Below are 25,550 nucleotides of genomic sequence, written 5' to 3'. Positions count from 1 at the left end.
ATATGCACGATGTATTATAATAATAATATTTGTATGATTTTCTACAGCGTCGTTTTTGTAAAAAAAATCACATTAATGTCGCTGTAGAAATATTAAAATTGCAGTATTGCTGTTTACGGCTAGAAGTCAAAATCTTTTTAATCTAAAATGCAAGGGATGCGGAACATCCACAGCATGTATGGACTGACCGCGCCTTATACCTACATACAAATAACACAGCCTGAAATAATCATGTCCGTGCTTTGTGTCGGTAGACAGCAGTTGTATTCCGTTTAAAGTAACATCTAAGGCAGGAGGAAATTATCCCTGATACATGTTGAGATCTTATTTGAGATTATCAGTCCACATAACAGGTATCAGATAATACAAATTCGATTTTCAACCAGTATAGGTCAACGGAATAAAAGTAACTCCATCACGGTATTCTATTTGACGGCAATCAAAGGACGTTCTACACTGACTCGGTTACAGCTCGCAGAAGCATATACGGCTTTAGAAGAATACCTTCATGGTGCAGGAGCAATATAGAGACTAGAAAGGAAGAGTTGGGGCTTGCGGAAGTAAAACCACCCGAGTGTAATTGTGTTTGCTTTATTGTTACAATAAGTGACGGGGCTCGCTATTCTCACCCGCGACAACAGTTTCATCTCTCCAAATTGACATTGAACAAATGTTTTACAATTCACAGAAATGCCTCCTTAAAACATCACAAAATATTTTTGAATATATTTTTTCTAACAACCATTTACACTTTATTTACAATATAATATTGTAGAATGTCCAAATATATTATTTAATTTCCGTACAATTTAATAATTGCAAATTCAGAATATATCATTAATGTTTTGTCTAAAAGATACAGTGTTACTAAAACATCCGACCGATGAAAATATACATAGAAAATATTTAACAGAGTTCTGTCTAAACTTATACAAGTTGTGAAACCAATGTCCTATCAATTATATACAGTAATCGGCTGAGGAAAGAATTACATTCTTCCCAACAAGTCGGTCCGGAGCAATAACATCTCAGTCACCGAGGAAGAAGTCAAATGGAGAAGTAAACAATAGTAACCTAACCCAACATGACCTCGGCACTACACTTACTAGGTCAAGTCACTATCACTAGATATCAACAATGAAATGTTCACACCGATTGCTAACTCCTCCACACATCGTATTAACAAGAATAACAACATGTAACTTTAGTTAAACGTAGATTAGCACTCTAACCGTGACTCTCTTCAGTGACCTGCAGCGATGGGATTCTTCTTATAACTAAGGCATCGGGATTTCTGTCCTTATGATTAATACATATAATGCTTCCTTCTCTTTTGTACACTCAAACATAATTCTTAGTACGCCAGCTAAATGCCAAACACTATTTTCGTAATAACTTACTTTTTATAAATTGTACCGTCTTAAAAGATAATTATTTTATAAGCAATAATTATTAACCTGAAACACTCATCCACATTGAAAAATCTCCTGATAAAAGATACATGACGCCAACGGGACTTGAACCCGTGTCCCTTCGATTTCCGGTCGACAGCTCTGACCACTGAGCTATGGCGGCTTATCTCTTATCCGCGAAATAATTCAATATATACTAGTGTTTCATTCAACAATTACTGCTTATTACATTTTTTTCACCTGAAACAACCAACTTTATTTTATATGAGAAAGGCATTGTAAGTGCTAACTCTCTCACAAGATGGCGTCTAGACAAATTGTCTACATTTTTTGGTGAAGATACTAGAAATAAGATTTACAATAAAAATAAGTTATACGAGACTTTCCTGTAAATAAAAAAAAAAATTGAAAATGAAAGATTATGAATTTGCAACACAACTTTTCACAGATAAAAAAATCAATGTTTGCAAGTGACGAAACAACACACTAGAATAATAGTAAGATAAGTAGTTTAAGGTTTAAAATACCACAAAATAGGAAATACACGGTGGATTTGATGTAATACTAGAGTTTAATGTATGTAGTGTAGGAAGAGAAGTCGGCATCGCTTATTGTCGGACAGAATACCCCGACACCCAACAGAACAGGTCTGCGAGGCCAGTAGATAGAAGATACCATCTCTGCACTAGACACTTCTTATTGCATTTTCAAATCTTACAGACTTTCATTAATTTATTCAATTCTACTTGCACAGAGCCAAGTTAAAACAGAATTATTAAAAATATCTCCTCTTTTGTCATCTCGTATGATTAAAAGTAATGTGTACTTGCAAGGTAAAATGCTTTCTTGCCAATGGAAAATTTCACAATTCATTTTCTTAGCTAAAATGTAGGTTTTTGAGATGAGACAACACAAAAAACACCCACATCTTATGAACAGTCGTGCACACGCCATCTGCCGTCATCATAAAACAACACTGAATTGTTGTTGGAAAATAGAACAGCTGTTATTGCTCTAAAACCATTGTGGCGGTTTGTCTTTTGATTTTGTTTTGGGAAATCAGACTTATGTTATTTTACCAGCAAATAATAAAAAACAATTCATTCCACTTTCAGTATTAGATACTTCATATTATTGTTAATGTCTGATTAACAAATTTCATGCACTTAAGTTAATATCTAACATAAAACTTAGTATTTTAGCGGACACGTACTAAAACATATAATATTATAACAATCATATAATATTCTGGCACTAAGCACTTGATGCAATAATATATACTTATTTCGAGGCGAGGAAAACAAATAAATAGATACAACTTTTAAATTAACAAAAATATTTATTCAAATTTACAAAATGCAAAATGTTATAGATTTGGAAAATAAAGATAATATATACAAGGATATTGTTTACGTAGTCCTTCAGAGCTGGTCGGCTGATGAGTAAAATACAGTTTGTGTGCAGCTATAACAGCCAACAGCAACCAACACATCAGTCTTTGTGCTTGCTTCTCGGGTGGAATCTAACTCATATTGCCAAGGTGTGTCTGTCTACATTATCCGCATGACTAATATAATCACAAGGTATATAAGGTTGGCTCCTGACTTTCTAAAGACGCGGATTACTCCTGCTCGCGTGTTACTATGAAATCCCGTCAAGTAGATAAAACCAATTCCTTATTGCGAATGACGAAAAACTCTAGCTACTTTAAATTGGAAGCCTAAACAATAATGTAGAGCTACCAGCTTCCCCGCTGACCTGGGACGGCTCATGGAATGTGTCCCCTCCAGGGAGGGTGGATGGGGGAGTACGTAGCGCCTATGTACTACGTACGGAGGGGACATGGCAGCGCACGAGTAGCCTTCATTCTTTAAATTAGTCAACACCTATAGGATGTGTGCCATTAACATATCTTTTAGATAATTATATAACGTCTTATAATACAAACTATTCAATGGCCCAAAGAGAGTACAGAAATCAATGTTTGGTTTAAAATAAATTACAAATATCTCACGGGCCCAGCGCAGGCGGTTTACTGGCGCCCATATAATTAATACTCGAGGGCGCAATAATAAAATAGTTTAATAATCACAAAGAAAAGAGCCCTCATTCCATTAATGGCCTCTTCAATACACCCGCCATACCACTTTATACACATTAATACAAATAATAATTATAATTAGTGGGAAATAAGGAGTCCCGCAAGTAGGACCTGTGTCGTATATACAATACACCCTCGCATACATACGTACATTAGAACTCTGAACTGTATTGCAATAATCTAGCTAAACTACCTCTCCGCTCGCAGTGTACTTGTACTGTCCCTCCCGAACCAATAATTAAACTATTTAGTCTATGGCGGCCGACCCGACTCGATACTAAACACTGGATACAAGTTATTCTCTATTCGTCTCCCGCACGCATCCCGCGCACCTCCCCCTGCTTCCGCAGCTTGTCCAGGTCCTCCTTGGTCTTGTCCTCGATGGCGCGGATGTCGGCCATGGTCAGGCCGTGCCACTTGTCCAGCCAGCACACCACTTGCCGGTGGAAGGTGGTGAACAGCCGCCTCTCCGACTTGAGGATGAAGCTCTCCACTTTGCTCTGTAATGGAGATACACATATAGATACATACAACTGGTGATCGATTGGTTAGTGTGTATGTTTGTTGACACGTGCACATACCTGCAGGCCGAACCACTTGAACTCCACCGTGACCAGCTTGTAGCAGGTCATGGCGGGCTTGTGGCCGCGCCACCACTGCGGGCCGGTGAAGGGCCCGCGCCCCGTCTTCTGCGAGTGGAACTTGGTCGGGTCGAGGTCGGGCTTGTAGTCGCTGCTGGACACCGGGTCGTTGGCAATGTCGATGTACACCACCTCGCGGTTCTTCAGCTTCTCGGGAGATAGCTCGTGGACCTACAGACACATATAACACATCGGTTATAGAGTGTCAATGTACAAAGTGAATAAGAGAATAGGATCTGTTACTGTATCATTATCTCTAAATATTATAAAACAAAGTCGCTATCCGCGTCTGTCTGTTGGTGCGCTTAGTTCTTCTAAACTATGCAACGGATTTTGTTAGGGTTTTCACTATCATTTAGAATATTTCATCCGGAACATTTATATATATAATACATGCAAATTGTATTTATAGAAAGTAGAGAAAAGTCAATGTTTTCTAATTAAGTAGTAAAAAATATTTTCAGGCATTTACATTGCTAACGCTGGCTAAACCCTAACAAAGACATCAAAATAATGTACAACGGAACTGTATATCTTAAAAAGGCCTACAGAAAAGTGTCGAATGGTACATGTCTATCTCCTAAGCGTAACCCCCAGTAACGCCGGGTACACGTTATTGTATGATAAAATGGTAAAACATCTCATTTGACTGTAGGTAGCCCAACGTAGTAGTGGACCCATTTAAAAGCTGGGGATCAATCGTAATAAATATATTGATAGCCGCAGAGTTATCACTATTCTCTTGTGCCACTTCCGACACATTATCACTAGGAATTATTATATAATTATTGCATATCTATTGTATATTACACATTATTGTATCATAAAATGGTAAAACAACTCGTTTGACTGTAGGTAGCCCAGTTTAGTGGTGGATCCATTTAATAGCTGGGGATCAATCATAATAAATATTATTGATAGTCGCAGAATTATCTCCATTTTCTTGTGCCACTCCCGGGACATTATTACATAATAAATAAATTGACATTATTGTGACAAACAACTTGAATGTAACCTTCACTTGTAAGCCATAACAGTTAGAATTTTTTTATAATTTCTTCTCAGTTGATAAATTTTTAAATGTGACATCCAACCTTTGGTTTTTGAGGTACAGAATAAAGATAAGTTTGAATGGGCTATGATAATAACATATTTCACCTGTCTAATCAACTAGATCTGGCTTGTATGCCACATTAACCACCAGTTACCATGTACAGGGTTTTCCATTAAGTGTTTTTATTATTTTAATTATTATTTTGATATTCAAAGAAAAATGCCTTTTTTTAATATAAATGATCGAATGTTTATTTCATTATAAAGAGGAAGGTATGCCGTTAATAGTGAAAAATAACATCAGTCAAATGACCACCACGACCACGCCTACAGTACCATATCCTTTTCATGAAATTGTCCGTAACCAAATCGCAAAGCGGCTGCCTTATATCCTCGATAGCCTCACGAATTCTATCTTTGAGGTCTTGAATCGACTCTGGGCTGTTGGCGTAGACCTTCTCTTTCACGTGGCCCCAAAGGAAGAAGTCGCAAGGTGTTAAACCACAAGATGGCGGCCAATTGTGATCACCTCTTCGAGAGATAACACGGTCCGGAAACTTTTCCCGTAAAAGATCAATGGTTTCATTGCTTGTGTGGCACGTAGCGCCGTCTTGTTGAAAGTAAACGTTGTCCAGATCAATACCATCCAATTCTGGCCATAAATTAAATACATATAATCATATTTTTTGTTGTGATTTGAACGACAGTCAATTAAAACACAATTGAGTTTCTCTGTAATGAAAGGAACGACATTTAATGTTATTAATTTTATGTCAATTCCTTAATCACGATAGCAATTACAAATTATTTCCATCAATCTGCCTTGTCACAACCCATAGATTATTTTTACTATGTCACCATAGATTACGAAACATCGAGTCGACTGTGTAGGTACTGTGGCGCACATCCAGCCAGTCCACGACACACACAGCCACAATGACGAGACAAGCTCGGCATTGCCTTGAATTAAAGAAAATTATATTTTTCTTTACATACATATAACACCTCTTATTGTAAAACCCTATACTAGATATTTGTTATCTATAAAACGGTGCCACGATTGATATGTCTGTTAAGATGTCGAATCTGCCAACAAAGATTGCCATCTTGTTAAATTACTTTATTTAAAGGCTGCTGAGATAATCTCAGAAGATAAACAAACGGAATTATAAAATAAAGTGTATGAGGAATTTGAGTAAAAAATATTTTGACTTTTAAAAAATATGTTCATGTAGATCAAAAAAACACCCATTCTGAATATACAAATATATTTCTATATTTTTACTCTCAAAATTTATAAATGGTTACAGAAAAACGATTTAAAAGCTATACTGTATAAACACTCCATGATTGATGGAACGAAATTTTAGGTCAAATGTAATTAAGTTTGTACAGTAACTAAACATTTCTGTGCACATTTTACATGCGTATTTTGCGAATAAGAGGAAGAAGTTGCCACACAGTTTTGTGTTTTTCTTTTTTAGTCTTATCAATTGTTTTAACTTAAATTAGGTGACTGTGATCTTGATAAGCGTCCATTATGCCAATATAATGTTGTGTTTATATATAATATGTCAGAAAGCGGATCGATTGTCGCATCAAGATCGCATCTAACATTTATGGCATAAAAGTTCTTGGAACGGGCAATAAATTTCTACGTGACGCTTGTATGTGTTTACACATCGGAACGATACAATAATAAATTGTATTATCACCTGATATTTTAGAAGGTTTTGTTAAAGTCACATAGATCGATAACGTACACAGTACACAATGTACTGCCGCGACTTGTAAGGCTATCAGCTATGTAGGTATATCACCATGTGGGGCTTTGTTTTGGCGGGATAACAAAAGTTCTAAATTAACTTTAATCTGAAAACTGAAATTAAAAAAAAAAAACCCTTAACCACTCAGAACATTAGAACGTCAAAATACGTAAATATGATAATAGCGGTCAAGACATTAGAACGTCTTTTCACGTAAACGCGCGAGATTTTACAAAAATTGATTTATTTCCATCACTAGTATACGGATTCCCATGATTTAAAAAACAGAGTATCGATAATGAATAACGCTATGCGTCTGTATTCAAGAATATCTATGGAAAGTAGAGGTGCATTATCTAAGCCGATTGAAACTGTCAAGATGTTCGTTAATAATTTATTGCGTTTCTAAATAATTTATTAAAAATATTTTAGTTTGGACGGTTAATATTTTGAGGTGACTAATAGTTTTTAAATATATTTCTTCAATATATAAAGTGTTATTCCTTTGTGCTACTCAGAAAAAAGTACATTTTTCAAGGCTTTGAAATAATGGTAAGCGATTTTTACATATTTTTGACGTTTTCATAAAATGTATATTTAGAAACGCAAATATTTACATATAACAACACAATGCGATAGTGGATTTCATAATCTTTCCAAAACATTTTTTAGAATGAGGCTACGTTTCCCAAAACGTGAGTTATGAAGATTTTAGTAAAACTCGTAAATAACACAAAAATTATCACGTTCTGACAGTTCTCAAAGGGACACATAATAAATAAAATTCTATGTCTGAGAGGTTAATTTAGTTAATCCCTTTTTTGGGGCCTCCTGACTGTATATAACCCCTCAACATTGATTGAAAAAATGTAGTGGAATTCATTACAGAAGAATAAAAAAATTCTCTATACAAAATACCCTACTGACTATTGAAGGGTATCGTTCAGAGTACAGATGACGCCACGCGCCCCCGCTCCTCTTACCACTATGTTGGGTTGTGGCTGTTATGGGGAGTTTAAAAAAATTCAAACTTGGGGAATTAATTTACATATGAAAACGGAAATCTATAAACAAACTATAAAAAAAATACTGGCATTATTGGTTGAATGCGGATATTGATAAATAAATAAATTAGCTCAAATTCCTTATTATTCCGTATAATATTATATAAACCCTGGTTACAACCACTGGATTCAAATTGAGCTCGAACTACCATGACGAGTTGTGACATTATCTCTAAATATTATAAAACAAAGTAGCTATTCGCATCTGTCTGTTTGTGCGCTTAGTTTGTAGCGGTAGGAACTGTCCGCTCACTTAACAAGATTTCTAGACACGCGTTGCCATAGAATTTCAAGACGCCACTCGTTGATTTCAAGAGCCGAGCGTGGAATTCCAGAGAAGCCGAGAGTTGGTTTTCGTGGCAGGTGGTGAAAGGTCGTCGGGAACGGGCTGCTTGAATGTCGGAGATTAATACGCACACGTGAGACAAATTTGATTAATCCACATGAATTAGACACATCTCTTAGATATCACCATGAATATAAATTCGTTTAGATAAGTTTTCTAGACTGGCGCTCAGTGGTGATGTCTTATTTTAGCTTCATAGTTAATATAATCATACAAGTTAAACATCGTGGCCGAATTCAACTTACGTTGGCTGTCTAGTAGTCAACCACCCCTGATGATTTAATAATAAGTATTGCTCTTGTATTCAAGTTAAATCTCAAATATACCCCATGTTGTTTATCACAATTAATATTGCTGTATTCATTTCATTCCCTTCATTGCTGCCAGCTAAAGTAGAGCAAATAACCGGAGATACGGTAAGTTGTATTAATACGTGATAAATACGTTACAAGTTCTTCTAAACTATACAATGGATTTTGATAGGGTTTTCACTATCATTTAAAGAATTTCTTCCGGAATAATAATAATGACTTTGCTGCATGTAATCAACATGGCTGCTGCATTACGTGTCTTTTGTATTAATGGGTTATCTATGAAGGAGTTTTTGACTTGTAGCTTAGTTTGAATGGTTTTGTCAGTGACAACGCGATAAAGGATTAGATTACATTTTTTTCACAAAACATGAAATAGTAGGTACCTATTTATCATAAAAAAGACATTTTTTGTTTTGTTTTTGCCAAACATATCTAAAAAAGAAAGTGAGTTTTCACTTCTTTGACCGTCACTAGGCATTAGAAAATAAGTAATAATATAAGGTATATGGGGACTTACATTTTCGGAATCTCCCTCATCGGGCACGTGGAGTGACTCGATAGAGATTATGAAGTTCTCCTTCATGTAGCCGGGGTTCTGCGACACAAAACATGGGCCGATTAGGTTAGGTTAGGACACAGGATGGTTACATGTTCAGAGTGTATGCAACTCACGGTGAGGACTGTGCGGCAGTATGGGTAAGCGTTCCAGGCCTCTTCGTGGATCTCCAGGGCCCCCTTGGGCGCCAGCAGGCGGATGAAGGCCGGCACCTTGGAGGCCAGGTGGTAGATCTTGTAGGTGTACTGGCCAGCTGAATATTTGCCTCCTTCAAGGACAACAATACATTCAATTCATTAGGTCTTTTAAATTGCTAAATAACATTACACGGGTCAGTAAGCTCTAAGTGAGTCATCATCACATCCTCAATCCCCACTTTTACTAATGGATGATGGCGGACAGCCAAAACTGACATAAATGGAAAACTTTCCAAGCCGATTATCCTAAAATATCTAGGGATATTCACAGTCAACCAATTGTGGCTTGGCAGTTTGGTAATATATTTAAAATGCAAGGACAAAGGCTAACTTTAAATGTGGTAGTACCTGCAACATGAATTGTAATAATCATAGAGCTTAATCGGTGTAAAAATGCCTCATTAACGGTCAGTACCCAAAAACACACACTTTGTAGCCTGCAAACACAAGAAATACTACAAATGATGTATTTTCAGTAAAAAGTTCTTAGACTGTAAGCCTTTAAGTTCTATAAAAAGAATGTACTGTAATTTCAGGTAAAACATTTGAAATTACCTTCACTGGTTTTCAAACTGCACCTAATGTTAGGGATATTTTGGTATGTATTTATTTCATATAATTTAAAAGATTTCAATTGGAGGATTATTGGAATTTACAGATAAATCATCTGTGGTATAGTTTGTTTATGGCAGACTAGACGGCATCCATGGTCGAGGGGCAATCCGGAGGTTGCGGGTTCAAATCCCGGCACACGCAAGAACATTTTATTTGATTAATTTGTGTTATTTCACAATTATATCATTAAAAATAATATAAGGTATATTTGCGACAGGTTCCAGAGTGGAAAATACTCTTCAGTATCGCCCTGGTGTAAGTTCACCATTCAAATGGCTTTAGCCGTGTTTTGTGACCAGATGTGAGTAGCCAAGTACTTCCCATCTCCTTCCCTCCCCACTACCTTCAGCCTCACAACAAACCCCAATTGGGGTTGCCATGGTCTCTTGTTGGGACTCTTGTGCGGTAGGTAAAATTATAAATAAATATGTATAAAATGGCATTGAGAGATCACAAGAGTAAACACATTTGATAATGACAGGTGAGTTCGACAGGTAGATCAGTTCATGTTATTTATTGTTAGAACTGTGTCTATACACACAAAAAGCACCGCGGACAAATTTAGAATGATTACTCATTAAGGATACAGAAATAATAATACAAAAACCCTGAAGGTGTTTGACCTCAAACACATTGAATAAATGAGAAATGTTATTTCCGAAATTAGTAAGCAATTTTTCTTTAACATTGTCCATTTTATAATCATTAAAATATGGGGCACAAATAATCTGCACATCCAGCGCTAAGCACACACGTGTATGTAGATATTCATTTTGAGACTGACATAAGAAGTGCTTCATTTACACTGTTCTCTCGGAACTAAAATATCAATCAAATAAAAGATTTAAAAAAGAAATATGTCTACAGCTCTCTATACATATCTAGGTATTATAATATAAATTAACTACAAGGAGTGCTGATAATTTTTACGAAATGGTCAAGTTTTAAGTGGACAAATTGAATATTTTATTGCAAAATCGAGCAGCTCACCTTTGCCTACATAAATATACTACTTTTATATCAGTCATAGGTTCTACTTTAGAACGATTTATCACATAATAATTAATCAGAGGAAACTAATTATTTCAAGCTTTGATATTCTAAGAACAATGTCATTAACTTGTGTAAAAGAAACACGCCAAGTTAATATACATAAATCTATATTGTGTGCAGTTGATCATAACATTGTTAAACGGCCCTGCATCTTTCACACTTATATAATTTAATCCACCGATACATTGAGTTTAAACCTACATCAGAAGATAAATAAAATAATAATGTGGGTGAAAACAATTGTGCAAACACGGCTGTTGTTACGCGCTTACATGCTCTGTGCCGATACAAGCTACCTGCAATAAGTCCGCAGTATTAATAATAACAATATGTTTTTAGACTTACTTAACCTAAAGGTAAAAATTAAGTAGGATCCCAACGGGGGTCAATATGGTCCCCCATAAAACCGTAAGCGAATGGGGCTCTTAAAATGTATTTTGTCCTTTCCAATAACACTGAGATATTAGTACTCGCCTAACAGTCAATCATCAAATAATGCAAAGCGGTAAAATAGTTACTATTATTGTAGCCCTTTTCAGTAAAATGCTTATTTTAGGAGTGGCTCTAAGTGGGATAAGAGGGGGGAGGATGGAGTAATTTCATCAGAATTTATTTTGGACACTGCCGTCTCAGGAGACACATGCAGATATTGGGAGTGGAAAACACCAACAGATGCAGGAAATGTGAAGACGATGAAGAGACTCTAATTGGCCTTTGGTGCCAATGTCCTGCCCTGGTGGGAACTAGGCTCAGATACCTGGGGAGACATACGGTAGAACCAGAAGACATAGCCACATACCCAATAACAACCCTGGTGAACTTCATTAAAGGGACTGGATTACTGTTAAAGGAATGAGGTAAAATGGGAGATGGCACAATGGGCCTATGGCCTGAGTGCTCACGGGAACTACGTGTAAACCGTCTCCGCCCTTAAAAAAAAATAAAAAAATAGTAAAGCCTCTATCATAAATTTCCTGAGGTGTAAAATTAAAAAAGTCAATAGATCTTTTGTAGGTACTACGGATGTGTAGTATCATTATCAGTAGGCATCATGTAATGAAGGATATGATCTATTTTAATGGGAGATTGACCGCCTAGCAAGTAAATGAATAGGCACAATGTAGTATTCGAAAGTTCATGACATAATGAATGCCCCAATAAACTAATGATATAATAATGAGCGTATCCAAATGGCCGCGTTCCGATTCCAGGACTGAGTTATCCGGCTTATCTGATTGCGGCTTTAGGTAGAATAAGTACCATCCTTATCTGAACTAGGAGTTGATACCAGAGATAAACTGAATGCCATGTGATCCAACTGGTGACAAATTGACATTGACCATGGTAATTATGCCTATTGCGAAAACATAAAGACCGGAGAACAATAACTAATGAAGCTAACTATCCAACAAAAACTTATTTATTGTATTTGTGGAACTGCACTATAAATTATTTTCACTATTTTTAAAATTAACTAAGTTTATAATTTCATTTAATTCAGTTTTAGATTCAAATTTTACCTTTGACAATGCCTTTAACCCAAACGGAACTTAATCGCACACTAATTACTTAATTAAATTATAATTACCCACAAAGCAGAGAATCTATTTAAGCATCTGACTAAAAACACTTGAATGGTGAGAACTAGTGTCACATTATAAAATTTGTTTAGTATTCCTTTTAGTTAATAATATATTAGAGATTAATTAGATAATTGATTAAGTTTTGAAATTACAAATGAAAAAACAAAAACATTAATTATTTTAATATCAACCTAAATTTTTTAGTGTCGAAATATCACCAAAATGAATAATTTCCTTATATTGACTGTGAGAAGGAAATGCTTTAAAAAAATATGTCATTATTTGTTGCCAAATATGCATCGTAAAAAGAAATATGTTTCAAAGTTCAAGGAATATTTTGATGATTTAAATTAACCTTCATATAAAAATCATGACAAGGCAAACGTTTAGATTCTAGAAGTCATTTCACACTAAGGCCACGTCCGCACAGGCAGGCGGCTTGCTTAGCGCCTAGAGTCTAGCGAGTCACCTAGCGAGTAGCTTAGTAAAACAAACGTTCTAGAACACTCGCGACTGACCGCACTGCGCGCTTGGCGTCTAGCTAGTCGCTATGCTAGTCGCTTTGCGGGTATCGAAGTGAACGAACGTGTTGGTTTTTTGTCACTAGGCGCGAGGCATTTTTGAAGAGAAAAATGGACGAAATATTAATTGCATCTGTTTTTAAAAGAGAACCTCTGTGGAATCCAGCTAATGAACTACATAAAAATGTAGTTTTCTTAAAAAAAAAATAATAATAATTATGTCATAATTTTTTTACAATGAGATTTTATGGTTATGGCGTTGGATTATGTATACTAAGAAGTATATCAAATGATTCTCTGGGCTGGACTGGTAAAATTTTTCGTCAAAATTACGCAATTATTTATACAGAACATTAAACTGCCCATGACTTGACCGTGACTTATTTATGTCATGAACCCAACATGATGGATAAGGCCGTGAAATGGTATATTTTAAAGATGAATTTTCTGTAAGTAGCAGTTTTAGAGCTATTTTTGAAAGTGACATCTCGTCAACTAGACGACAAGCAAATGACCAAGACACCTAGCGACCCACCACGCAAACCACCTTCAGTGCGGACACCGTGTATCCTAGCAAGTAGCCAGAATGCAAGCCACTAGGCTCTAGGCGCTAAGCAAGCCGCCTGCCTGTGCGGACGTGGCCTAAGTCAGGGAACAGCATTCAAAAACGGATTATGTATTATATATTTTTTTAATTGTTTTAAATATAAGGTCTATACTGTTGAGCATACTATAACTTAAATACTGTGTTAGCTACATAGAAACATGAACAAATGTTGGGCACCTGTTTATGGCTAGTCTTTTACTGCAAAGCAAAAGGGAACAACAAGTAGCCAGCCGTAGGATCATAAAACTTCCATAAATAAATAAACAATGAACCATTATAAGACACCAAATCAATTTTATAGAAAACTAAATTATGAAATAAACAACAACTGCAAAAGGAACAAAACAAGCGGAATGAAAATCTACAATTCGATTCAATAGGATTAATCTCCACACATAACCATGACTTTTGACAATAATCCAAGAATGAATCTGGGGATATAATATCATTATATGTATTGTGATTCACAGACAGTAAGTAAGGTAGGTATAGTTAGATCAGTTTACCCAGCAGGGGATAGTCCTTGAAGGGTTCATTCTTCAGTACCTCGATGCCCTCTCCTCCGCCCGTCTCATTCTTGGAGGCCTCGGCCACCGCCCACAGCTGACCCACCTGGTACTGAAATACAACAACAACCATTTCATTAAAAACAACAACACAAAAGAAGCAGCAAACCCATAGACATCCAAATTGATAGACTTGCCCCAACATGAATCTGGGTATCATTTATATATAGATGGCGTAGTGATAATCAGACGTTGTCCGCTGAAGAGCGTACATTGAAATAACCAGACAATATCAATGTCTCTGAGCAAACCCAAGCATTTACAAAACAGACCATTTCATTGATAGACTTGCCCCAACATCAATCTGGGTATCACTTCCACGAACTGGAGGCAAACCACACATCAATCAGACGTTGTCCGCTCAAGAGCGTACATTGAAATAACCAGACAATATCAATGTCTCTGAACAAACCCAAGCATTTACAAAACAGACCATTTCATTGATAGACTTGCCCCAACATCAATCTGGGTATCACTTCCACGAACTGGAGGCAAACCACACATCAATCAGACGTTGTCCGCTGAAGAGCGTACATTGAAATAACCAGACAATATCAATGTCTCTGAGCAAACCCAAGCATTTACAAAACAGACCATTTCATTGATAGACTTGCCCCAACATCAATCTGGGTATCACTTCCACGAACTGGAGGCAAACCACACATCAATCAGACGTTGTCCGCTGAAGAGCGTACATTGAAATAACCAGACAATATCAATGTCTCTGAGCAAACCCAAGCATTTACAAAACAGACCATTTCATTGATAGACTTGCCCCAACATCAATCTGGGTATCACTTCCACGAACTGGAGGCAAACCACACATCAATCAGACGTTGTCCGCTGAAGAGCGTACATTGAAATAACCAGACAATATCAATGTCTCTGAGCAAACCCAAGCATTTACAAAACAGACCATTTCATTGATAGACTTGCCCCAACATCAATCTGGGTATCACTTCCACGAACTGGAGGCAAACCACACATCAATCAGACGTTGTCCGCTGAAGAGCGTACATTGAAATAACCAGACAATATCAATGTCTCTGAGCAAACCCAAGCATTTACAAAACAGACCATTTCATTGATAGACTTGCCCCAACATCAATCTGGGTATCACTTCCACGAACTGGAGGCAAACCACACATCAATCAGACGTTGTCCGCTGAAGAGCGTACATTGAAATAACCAGACAATATCAATGTCTCTGAGCAAACCCAAGCATTTACAAAACAGACCATTTCATTGATAGACTTGCCCCAACATCAATCTGGGTATCACTTCCACGAACTGGAGGCAAACCACACATCAATCAGACGTTGTCCGCTGAAGAGCGTACATTGAAATAACCAGACAATATCAATGTCTCTGAGCAAACCCAAGCATTTACAAAACAGACCATTTCATTGATAGACTTGCCCCAACATCAATCTGGGTATCACTTCCACGAACTGGAGGCAAACCACACATCAATCAGACGTTGTCCGCTGAAGAGCGTACATTGAAATAACCAGACAATATCAATGTCTCTGAGCAAACCCAAGCATTTACAAAACAGACCATTTCATTGAGCATAATTTGTGTTAAAAAGGGAACATTTCGGTTATCCCACTGTGAGTATCAACCTCGGCATGTCTCCTAGTTATTTTTATTTTGTTGAAATGCACTATATTAAAGAGTTAATAGCAACAATAAAATAAGTTTTCGATATCTCCAAAAATGACAAAGTTATAATCTTTCAAAGGGAACGGTAAAATGTTTACAATTGTGCGTCGTGACGTCACACGAGGTACAATATAAATTCGAATGGCAGTGCTGCAATACTGCCGTTCCAATCTTGTATTAACTGTGACATCACACGCTTATCCAATGACATTATTTAATCAAATTTAGTAATGTTATTATTAAGATTATGAATAAAACTAAAATACATGAAGAACTCAACAATAACATTATTAAAATTGATTCATGTAGATAACCACTTTAAATAATAAAAAAATCTGTCTGGTTTTTAGTGAATAAATAATAATCGAAAAAACAAGCGTAACTAAATCCATTGATTTTATAATTTTACATTAAAAAAAGTGTTGCCGCCAGTGAGACTAACATATCTAAAAAGGCAAGTTTTTATGAAATAACCTTTGGATTTAATGTACAGCTACATCAGACCAAGCTACACTTTCATAGCTTGGCCTATTTCAGCATATCGTTTGCCCACATTCCCAATTGGAATGATTGGCGAGAGATATTCTGAAATACGAGAGTGTAGCGCGTCAGCACATTTATGCAAAAAGCATTTGATGTTTGATTATTCTCAGGGGCAGGCAGGAAGTATTGAGCACCACAGAACTCTGTCTTGACACACACTACTTGCTTCACCCACATTCATACATTGCCTTCCATTATTCCGACACGATGGCACTCATTCAACTAGAATTTAATTCACTTGATCATCAAATTTTTCTTGGGACATCCTCAATATCATTCATAAATCACATAAATGTGATGTGACGTGGGAGCTCGGCATTTCAAAGGTTAAGACCAAGTATATCCGTATCTTTGTGGAATAAAAAAACAGTGTCAATAAATGCAATTCCAATATTGGAACCAGTAGACTATCAGAACTGATATTCAACGGGAATCATTTAGGATAGGTTTCCCAAAGGTTCAGGTTAGGTGTTTTTGAAGCCCCCTTCTTACAAACAACATCTTTAATCTGTCTCGTTAGCAAAATGAAAGTACATTCTAGAAGGAGAAGGGTTTATTGACTGTCGAAATGACAACTAAATTAAGGCTCAAGCATTTACTCCGGGCACTGAGTGGACTTGCACAAAGAGTAAATTCTGCAAAAGGATCAATACTCTAAAGGGCTGGTATGTTATTCATCTAAAGTCGTTCATCATTATTATTGAAAACAATCAAAGCTTTTGATAACCCATATTTCAGTGGTGTGTAAAAATATACACACGTTATGTTAAATAAAAACATGATTTTCAAATAATACATGACGCGAAAGTGTCAGTTTTGAATGAGAAGAATGGCAAGTGAATTTTTAAAACTAAACAAAAAAAAAAAAAAAGGTTCCCTGAGTCATGAATAATTTGACAATATTTTTAAATCTCCTACTACCACCACAGTAAGCGGAAAATGCTGCCTTGTATCATCATCACAGAGTTGTGCAGTGGTGCTTGGTGCATGCTTTATACCTGCTATGCCCTGCAGCTAAATGTTCCATGGTTATTTAGTTACTTTTCAAAATGATTTTCGATAGCAGGTAAGTAGCGGCACTTTTAATACTGCATGGTTCCGCTACTCAATTATTTGTAGAAATGGCTTGGTATTTCTTTGCACAAGTGAGCACACATCTAATTTGGATGTGTTGTAACCACACCGTGCACGTTACTGCTGTATCTGATGCAATTCACTTTAAAATATATATGTATATAATATACATACATATCTAGCAAAGTGTGAGCAGGTGCATTAAAAGTGCCTCTTTATCAGAAATCATTTTAATAAATTGAGTTTTATAATATCTAACGCATGTTTTACACAAGATCGCAAGATTGTACAAAAAATACTTCTTATCAAGTGGTCTGATTATATGTCAATCGTGTAGTGAAAAATAATGCAAATATCATTGTTTTGAGAAAAACAATCAAAAAAGAGAACCTGAATCTTGAACACATCCGTGTTGTAGGAGGGAGGAAATACTACAGTCGGTGAGTCATTCTAAGAACAAGTTGTACTCATAAACCATTCTATCGGAAAATGTCAACTGTGTACGAACGTTGGGAATATTGACTGAATCAATGCCGGACCATTCATGGACTCTTTGAAGCACCATCAATAGAAATAATAGTAAAACAAAACACATAATTCCCACCTGTAATGTGTTTAACCATCAATGTTGTAACCATCTGTTAAGATGGTTTGCTAAATCTATTTTTCAGATTGAGAGATTTTGAAAGAATTAAGATATTTTTCGATTATCTACATAAATAGCTCAATACCAAAGGTGGCCTCTAAATTTAATATGGTTCACTTTAAATTTGTAGTCTCAATAGTGGTCCTATCATTTTTATAACCAATGACCGGGGTCAGTGGCTGAGTTGGCATCACATCTGGGTCCCACCCAGGGGTTGTAAGTTCAATTCCTCAGCTGGCTAAGTCCTCCATCACGCCACAAGCAACATTTTCTGCTTACTGTGATGGTAGTAGGATATCTTCAAATTATTTTCAGATTATTGGTAACCTGGGAATGTTTCTTTCTTTAAAAAAGTAATTTAAATATTACGCTGATTGTTTTCAAACAAACCAAAACATATTATAAATTAATAGACAAATAATTATGTAAACATATTGGTATTGAACTTGGCTAGCAAGAGATCGAGAGGTAAGCGCCCACACCTATGCTTGTCTACCGTTGAATCTTCTCAATTTATGGCCAAAATTAGAGATCGAGAGGTAAGCGCCCACACCTATGCTTGTCTACCGCTGAATCTTCTCAATTTATGGCCAAAATTACATTCAATAAAAATATATTGGTATCAATTGTACACCATCGGTCACAATAGGTCACCAATTGGACCTGGTTAGTTAACATTATCACCCACAAAAAATGTATGTTCACCAACAAACAAAATTTATAAATGGATTAAATTATGAATATCATTGGAGACTTGCACTCTGAGCGCCTACTGATTCAAAAGAAATGTTGAAAAAAATTTGGGGAAGGTACTTTCTTGGTGAATTTTGCTCATATTTCAAATTGTTCTACTTTTGAAGTGAAATAAACATAGAAGAAAAGAAGTTGGTTTTGACAGATGGAATTTGGGGGGAAAATGCTTAACAAAGATTTAGGATTGATTGGAGGTTAGCACAATGTATCAAGAAAATGAAAAAGAAAGATTTGGGATTGGTTAATAAATAAATACAGAAGCAAAGAAAGTGGTTTTGAGAGATGGAATATGGGGGAAAATGCAAAACAAAGATTTGGGATTGGTTAATAAATAAATACAGAAGCAAAGAAAGTGGTTTTGAGAGATGGAATATGGGGGAAAATGCAAAACAAAGATTTGGGATTGGTTAATAAATAAATACAGAAGCAAAGAAAGTGGTTTTGAGAGATGGAATATGGGGGAAAATGCAAAACAAAGATTTGGGATTGGTTAATAAATAAATACAGAAGCAAAGAAAGTGGTTTTGAGAGATGGAATATGGGGGAAAATGCAAAACAAAGATTTGGGATTGGTTAATAAATAAATACAGAAGCAAAGAAAGTGGTTTTGAGAGATGGAATATGGGGGAAAATGCAAAACAAAGATTTGGGATTGGTTAATAAATAAATACAGAAGCAAAGAAAGTGGTTTTGAGAGATGGAATATGGGGGAAAATGCAAAACAAAGATTTGGGATTGGTTAATAAATAAATACAGAAGCAAAGAAAGTGGTTTTGAGAGATGGAATATGGGGGAAAATGCAAAACAAAGATTTGGGATTGGTTAATAAATAAATACAGAAGCAAAGAAAGTGGTTTTGAGAGATGGAATATGGGGGAAAATGCAAAACAAAGATTTGGGATTGGTTAATAAATAAATACAGAAGCAAAGAAAGTGGTTTTGAGAGATGGAATATGGGGGAAAATGCAAAACAAAGATTTAGGATTGATTGGAGGTTAGCACAATGTATCAAGAAAATGAAAAAGAAAGATTTGGGATTGGTTAATAAATAAATACAGAAGCAAAGAAAGTGGTTTTGAGAGATGGAATATGGGGGAAAATGCAAAACAAAGATTTGGGATTGGTTAATAAATAAATACAGAAGCAAAGAAAGTGGTTTTGAGAGATGGAATATGGGGGAAAATGCAAAACAAAGATTTGGGATTGGTTAATAAATAAATACAGAAGCAAAGAAAGTGGTTTTGAGAGATGGAATATGGGGGAAAATGCAAAACAAAGATTTGGGATTGGTTAATAAATAAATACAGAAGCAAAGAAAGTGGTTTTGAGAGATGGAATATGGGGGAAAATGCAAAACAAAGATTTGGGATTGGTTAATAAATAAATACAGAAGCAAAGAAAGTGGTTTTGAGAGATGGAATATGGGGGAAAATGCAAAACAAAGATTTGGGATTGGTTAATAAATAAATACAGAAGCAAAGAAAGTGGTTTTGAGAGATGGAATATGGGGGAAAATGCAAAACAAAGATTTGGGATTGGTTAATAAATAAATACAGAAGCAAAGAAAGTGGTTTTGAGAGATGGAATATGGGGGAAAATGCAAAACAAAGATTTGGGATTGGTTAATAAATAAATACAGAAGCAAAGAAAGTGGTTTTGAGAGATGGAATATGGGGGAAAATGCAAAACAAAGATTTGGGATTGGTTAATAAATAAATACAGAAGCAAAGAAAGTGGTTTTGAGAGATGGAATATGGGGGAAAATGCAAAACAAAGATTTGGGATTGGTTAATAAATAAATACAGAAGCAAAGAAAGTGGTTTTGAGAGATGGAATATGGGGGAAAATGCAAAACAAAGATTTGGGATTGGTTAATAAATAAATACAGAAGCAAAGAAAGTGGTTTTGAGAGATGGAATATGGGGGAAAATGCAAAACAAAGATTTGGGATTGGTTAATAAATAAATACAGAAGCAAAGAAAGTGGTTTTGAGAGATGGAATATGGGGGAAAATGCAAAACAAAGATTTGGGATTGGTTAATAAATAAATACAGAAGCAAAGAAAGTGGTTTTGAGAGATGGAATATGGGGGAAAATGCAAAACAAAGATTTGGGATTGGTTAATAAATAAATACAGAAGCAAAGAAAGTGGTTTTGAGAGATGGAATATGGGGGAAAATGCAAAACAAAGATTTGGGATTGGTTAATAAATAAATACAGAAGCAAAGAAAGTGGTTTTGAGAGATGGAATATGGGGGAAAATGCAAAACAAAGATTTGGGATTGGTTAATAAATAAATACAGAAGCAAAGAAAGTGGTTTTGAGAGATGGAATATGGGGGAAAATGCAAAACAAAGATTTGGGATTGGTTAATAAATAAATACAGAAGCAAAGAAAGTGGTTTTGAGAGATGGAATATGGGGGAAAATGCAAAACAAAGATTTGGGATTGGTTAATAAATAAATACAGAAGCAAAGAAAGTGGTTTTGAGAGATGGAATATGGGGGAAAATGCAAAACAAAGATTTGGGATTGGTTAATAAATAAATACAGAAGCAAAGAAAGTGGTTTTGAGAGATGGAATATGGGGGAAAATGCAAAACAAAGATTTGGGATTGGTTAATAAATAAATACAGAAGCAAAGAAAGTGGTTTTGAGAGATGGAATATGGGGGAAAATGCAAAACAAAGATTTAGGATTGATTGGAGGTTAGCACAATGTATCAAGAAAATGATTTAGTAAAAGCAATTTTAGTAAAATATCAGAGTAAAAATGAGAAGGTACAATCGATTTTTAATAAGATTTCTGCATAAGTGTCAACCGCACGAAGGCAGTGGGACTATGGTATGTTGTAGGCTGAAGGAAATGATGATAGAAAGATGAGCAAGGGGAAGGTTATAAATAGCCTCACTATTCAGATCTGGTCGCTATAGCTACATGACTAAAGCTATTCCAGGCAATTTTCTATCACACCAGTGTACAAAAAAATGTTTAGTGGACACAATATAGTAATAATAATCAAGCCTATTATATACCTACATCTATATACTAATCTAAGGCCAGCTATGAATTGATTCAATCCATTAATTATTCCTTATCTGAAAGTAATTTTACAGGGCACTTAAATACATTTACTGCAGAGAACAGTACATTTTTTTTATCTAGGCGTGAACTAGAGGCACTTGCATAATTTATATTGATATCTCTAAATAGACATATAATCATCATAATATATATATTATTATTTATGATTAACTATTGTCAATTTTGGAGATTAAAAAAAAGTTTCCGAGTATTTAATAAACCAACACAAGCATCACGCAAAGTAGATGTAATAATAATAAATTATTATGGCAATTAATTAATACCTTCAGCTAGATAACCATGTAATTAGCACTAATGATTTTAAAATGAAGAAAACATGTAATTAAATAGTATTCTTTGGAATATTATATGAACAAAGTTCAAAGTGTCTAGAAGTAACTATCGACGGATATTAATTATAGATTTTTTTTATTTTTATTAAAATGAAGTGCAATAAAGTGGATTGAGCTGGTTCGGGTTCCAGCAAGGGGTGCAAGGGAAGCAGTGAAGATGGGGAGGAACCAGAACTAGGCAGTGGCTGAAGGTGTATGTGTAGAGTGCCTGCCTAGAGTGCCTTGCGCCATCCTTGCCATACGGAGCAATGTGTGGGGGAAAAGACAGTCGCGTGAGTCAGACAGAGAAACAACTCACCTCCTCAACTGTCAGCGGCAACGGCAATCGGCTGCAACAAAAACATTATCATATTAACAGCAAGAAAACACTCATTAATAACTGTTATTATTATAAACAACTTCTAGAAAACAACACGCGAGAGACCGAAGGAAACGACATGACATGTCTCAGAATTGCACGGCAGCCTTGACCCGAGGACCTGTCAGTGTCACTTCGTCGCTTCAGAACGCTCCCAGGCGAAAAGAAAGAATAAATATTAACTATTAATATGATATTATCGATTTGCCACATCAATAGGTCTGGGAAAATGATATTTCGTAACGATTAATGTCACGAAGCAAAGATAAGCCTGGCCTCGGAGAAAAGCTGAGGCATTGATTTTCAACACTTTATAACAGAAAACTGCGGAGTTTGGCGGATAACGTTTATAAACCGAGACATTATGTTGAATTTGTACTTACAATTCTTTATAAATCATTTTGCTATTGACTAAATTTAATACACTAATCACACACAGAAAGCGCTACCGCCGACAACCGATGGAGTGTTCCACTGGGAAACATTCGTTGACTGCGCCGGCGCGGCTGCCGGCTAGTGTCGTGACGCAACGGAAATGGCGTCAGGACAGAATTACAGCTATAGATCTATACCGAATATAATACTACATTTGCATTGCCACCTGGCAGATAAGAGCGAAACTAGCATTAGAACGCAACGTTTCACTATGGTTTTACTCGTGTAATTATTATAGTTCTACTCCGCACTGCGAAAATCGCTGTTCCCAACAATTTTATCGCGGTTGGTTTTCCTCTAAACTGTCCTCCATAGTATCCATTTGGAGAACGGAAATTGCGTTAGAAAATTATAATCCTGCGAATCCCGGAAAGTGATTTTTCAAATAAATCCATCTTCGAATGATCGGATATCTCTTTCAATCAAATACGATTTTCAACCTTTTTTTTGTAATGCAGAAATACTGAAAAATGCGATTATACTCAGTGACGTTACAAATTGTAACGTAATTGATTATTATTATTTTTTTGGTGAACTAATGTTTAAGACAAGATTTTTTATGCATAGCACAAAGGGTAACAATTATTTTACAAGCAAATTTGTATTTTATTACCTGAAACACCCTGAGACACGGGTTCAAGTCCCGTTGGCGTCATGTATCTTTTATCAGGAGATTTTTCAATGTGGACGAGTGTTTCAGGCTAATAATTATTGCTTGTAAAATAATTGTCATTGATTATAGTAAATTTATAAAAAACCTAAGCAGGAAATATTCGAATAATCAAAATTTACGAATTACTTATTTTTTTTAACACTGTTCTCTCAATTTCACAATGAAATAAAAAAGCTACAAAATTTTTGAAAGGGAAGAAAATTAATATTTTCAAGTATACAATTGTTCACTGAAATAATCCTTAAAATCATTTTGCTTAAAACAGAAAGATGTGTTTTTTTTACATTACCTTCACACACCAAGGAAAAAAATCCCTCAGGGCCTATGTTATCTTTGGGGATGCTGTGTGGAGGGTCTTTTTAGATAAAGGAAGGAGAGGAAGTTCCTGGCTGGAGAGGTCAAAAGGACTCCCTAAACTAGTCTCTGCCAGTCCGGCCTACCGCACAGTAGTTGGCAAACGAATCCGCCGCCTCCTTCCTAGACAAACCTAACCCCATGAACCCGAACACCCCTGCTAGGTCATCAAACGTAGCAACCCACTTGGTTGTCCAATAAATGGTTCCTGGGGCGGTAGTATCCATAACCGCCTCCCAAATTGATTGGTTTAAACTAATTTCAGGTATTCTACAATAATTTTATTATTATTATGTGCCAGCATTCATTGTTGGGTCCAATTATTGTCCAATTGAAAAATATTGTATATTTATTTATTTATTACACGCACTAATGGGCTTTTACATAATAATTTACAAGCTAATTGTATCAATATAAATTCTTAAAAATAAATATTCAATAAAGAATATATAAATATAAGGGAAAAAAAAACAAAGTTACAACAAAAACAAAATACATAGATAATAAATAGGTACTTACTAATACTAATGTTTTGGTTTATATACAAATTATGAGTTGTTGTATGAATGTGAATAAGGCAAGGAGTGTTTGCCAAGACCGTGTTGTTTGGCAGGCTGTCCTCTCAGCCTACCGCTGCGGAGAAACGGCATGATGGTTAGTTAGTTTTAAAAGGCATGATCATTCTTTTCATCTCAATAAATATTTGAGATATTTGGAAGAAATTGTATACCATTGTGCTACTGGGTAACAAAACATATAAGCTATAATAAAATGTGCATACCTAAATCAAAAAATCTATCTATCTATAAATAAATAAAAATGTTCATTTGTTCAAAATCTTAAATCTCCCAAAGTTCTTCATCGATTGCTTTGAAATTTTGACACAACGTAGCATTAGAATACAAGTGTGTTTTTATATACCTATATTATATAGATGTCACCCGTTACAGGTAAAAACACGCTTTTTTGATAAAACAGCACTATCTTTGGACAAACATGCTTTTTTTTAAAACAGCGTCATCTGTTGGACATAAAAGCAACACTCCCTATTATTTCTCCATCTGTACATACAGACTGAGCCACGGCAATGCGTGGCGGGGTACAGCTAGTATAAAAATTAAATATTTAAACAGAAAATAAAAAATACAGTAAGAAAAACAAGCTTTGTAAATTGTAAATTCATTTATTAAAACATTTTATACAATTAACTACATAATA

The 25,550-nt window shown here is 35.6% G+C and overlaps 1 protein-coding gene across 1 annotated transcript; it reads right to left on the bottom strand.

Moving 5' to 3' along the window:
* Positions 1-575: 575 nt before the first annotated feature.
* Positions 576-23,389, bottom strand: vib (phosphatidylinositol transfer protein vib). Its single transcript, XM_089645506.1, has 7 exons — positions 23,254-23,389; positions 22,811-22,841; positions 14,336-14,447; positions 9,370-9,521; positions 9,215-9,292; positions 4,095-4,325; positions 576-4,013 (listed from the first exon to the last, which is right to left on the bottom strand). Exons 1-7 carry the CDS (start codon positions 23,268-23,270, stop codon positions 3,816-3,818), a joined length of 819 nt encoding a protein of 272 aa, XP_089501632.1. The 5' UTR covers positions 23,271-23,389; the 3' UTR covers positions 576-3,815.
* Positions 23,390-25,550: the final 2,161 nt, after the last annotated feature.

The sequence above is a fragment of the Hesperophylax consimilis genome, chromosome 22 (assembly GCF_061612785.1).
Source record: "Hesperophylax consimilis isolate HC1 chromosome 22, BYU_Hcon_1.0, whole genome shotgun sequence".
NCBI classification, from domain to species: domain Eukaryota; kingdom Metazoa; phylum Arthropoda; class Insecta; order Trichoptera; family Limnephilidae; genus Hesperophylax; species Hesperophylax consimilis.
This window is presented reverse-complemented; position numbering and strand designations above follow the sequence as displayed.

Bases quoted from the DNA above. Each gene is read 5' to 3' on its own strand.
- vib (XM_089645506.1), bottom strand. The intron at 4,326-9,214 runs GTAAGTCCCCAT...ATGTGTCTGTAG, and splicing joins ATGAGGGAGATTCCGAAAAT to GTCCACGAGCTATCTCCCGA. The intron at 4,014-4,094 runs GTATGTGCACGT...TCTCCATTACAG, and splicing joins TCAAGTGGTTCGGCCTGCAG to AGCAAAGTGGAGAGCTTCAT.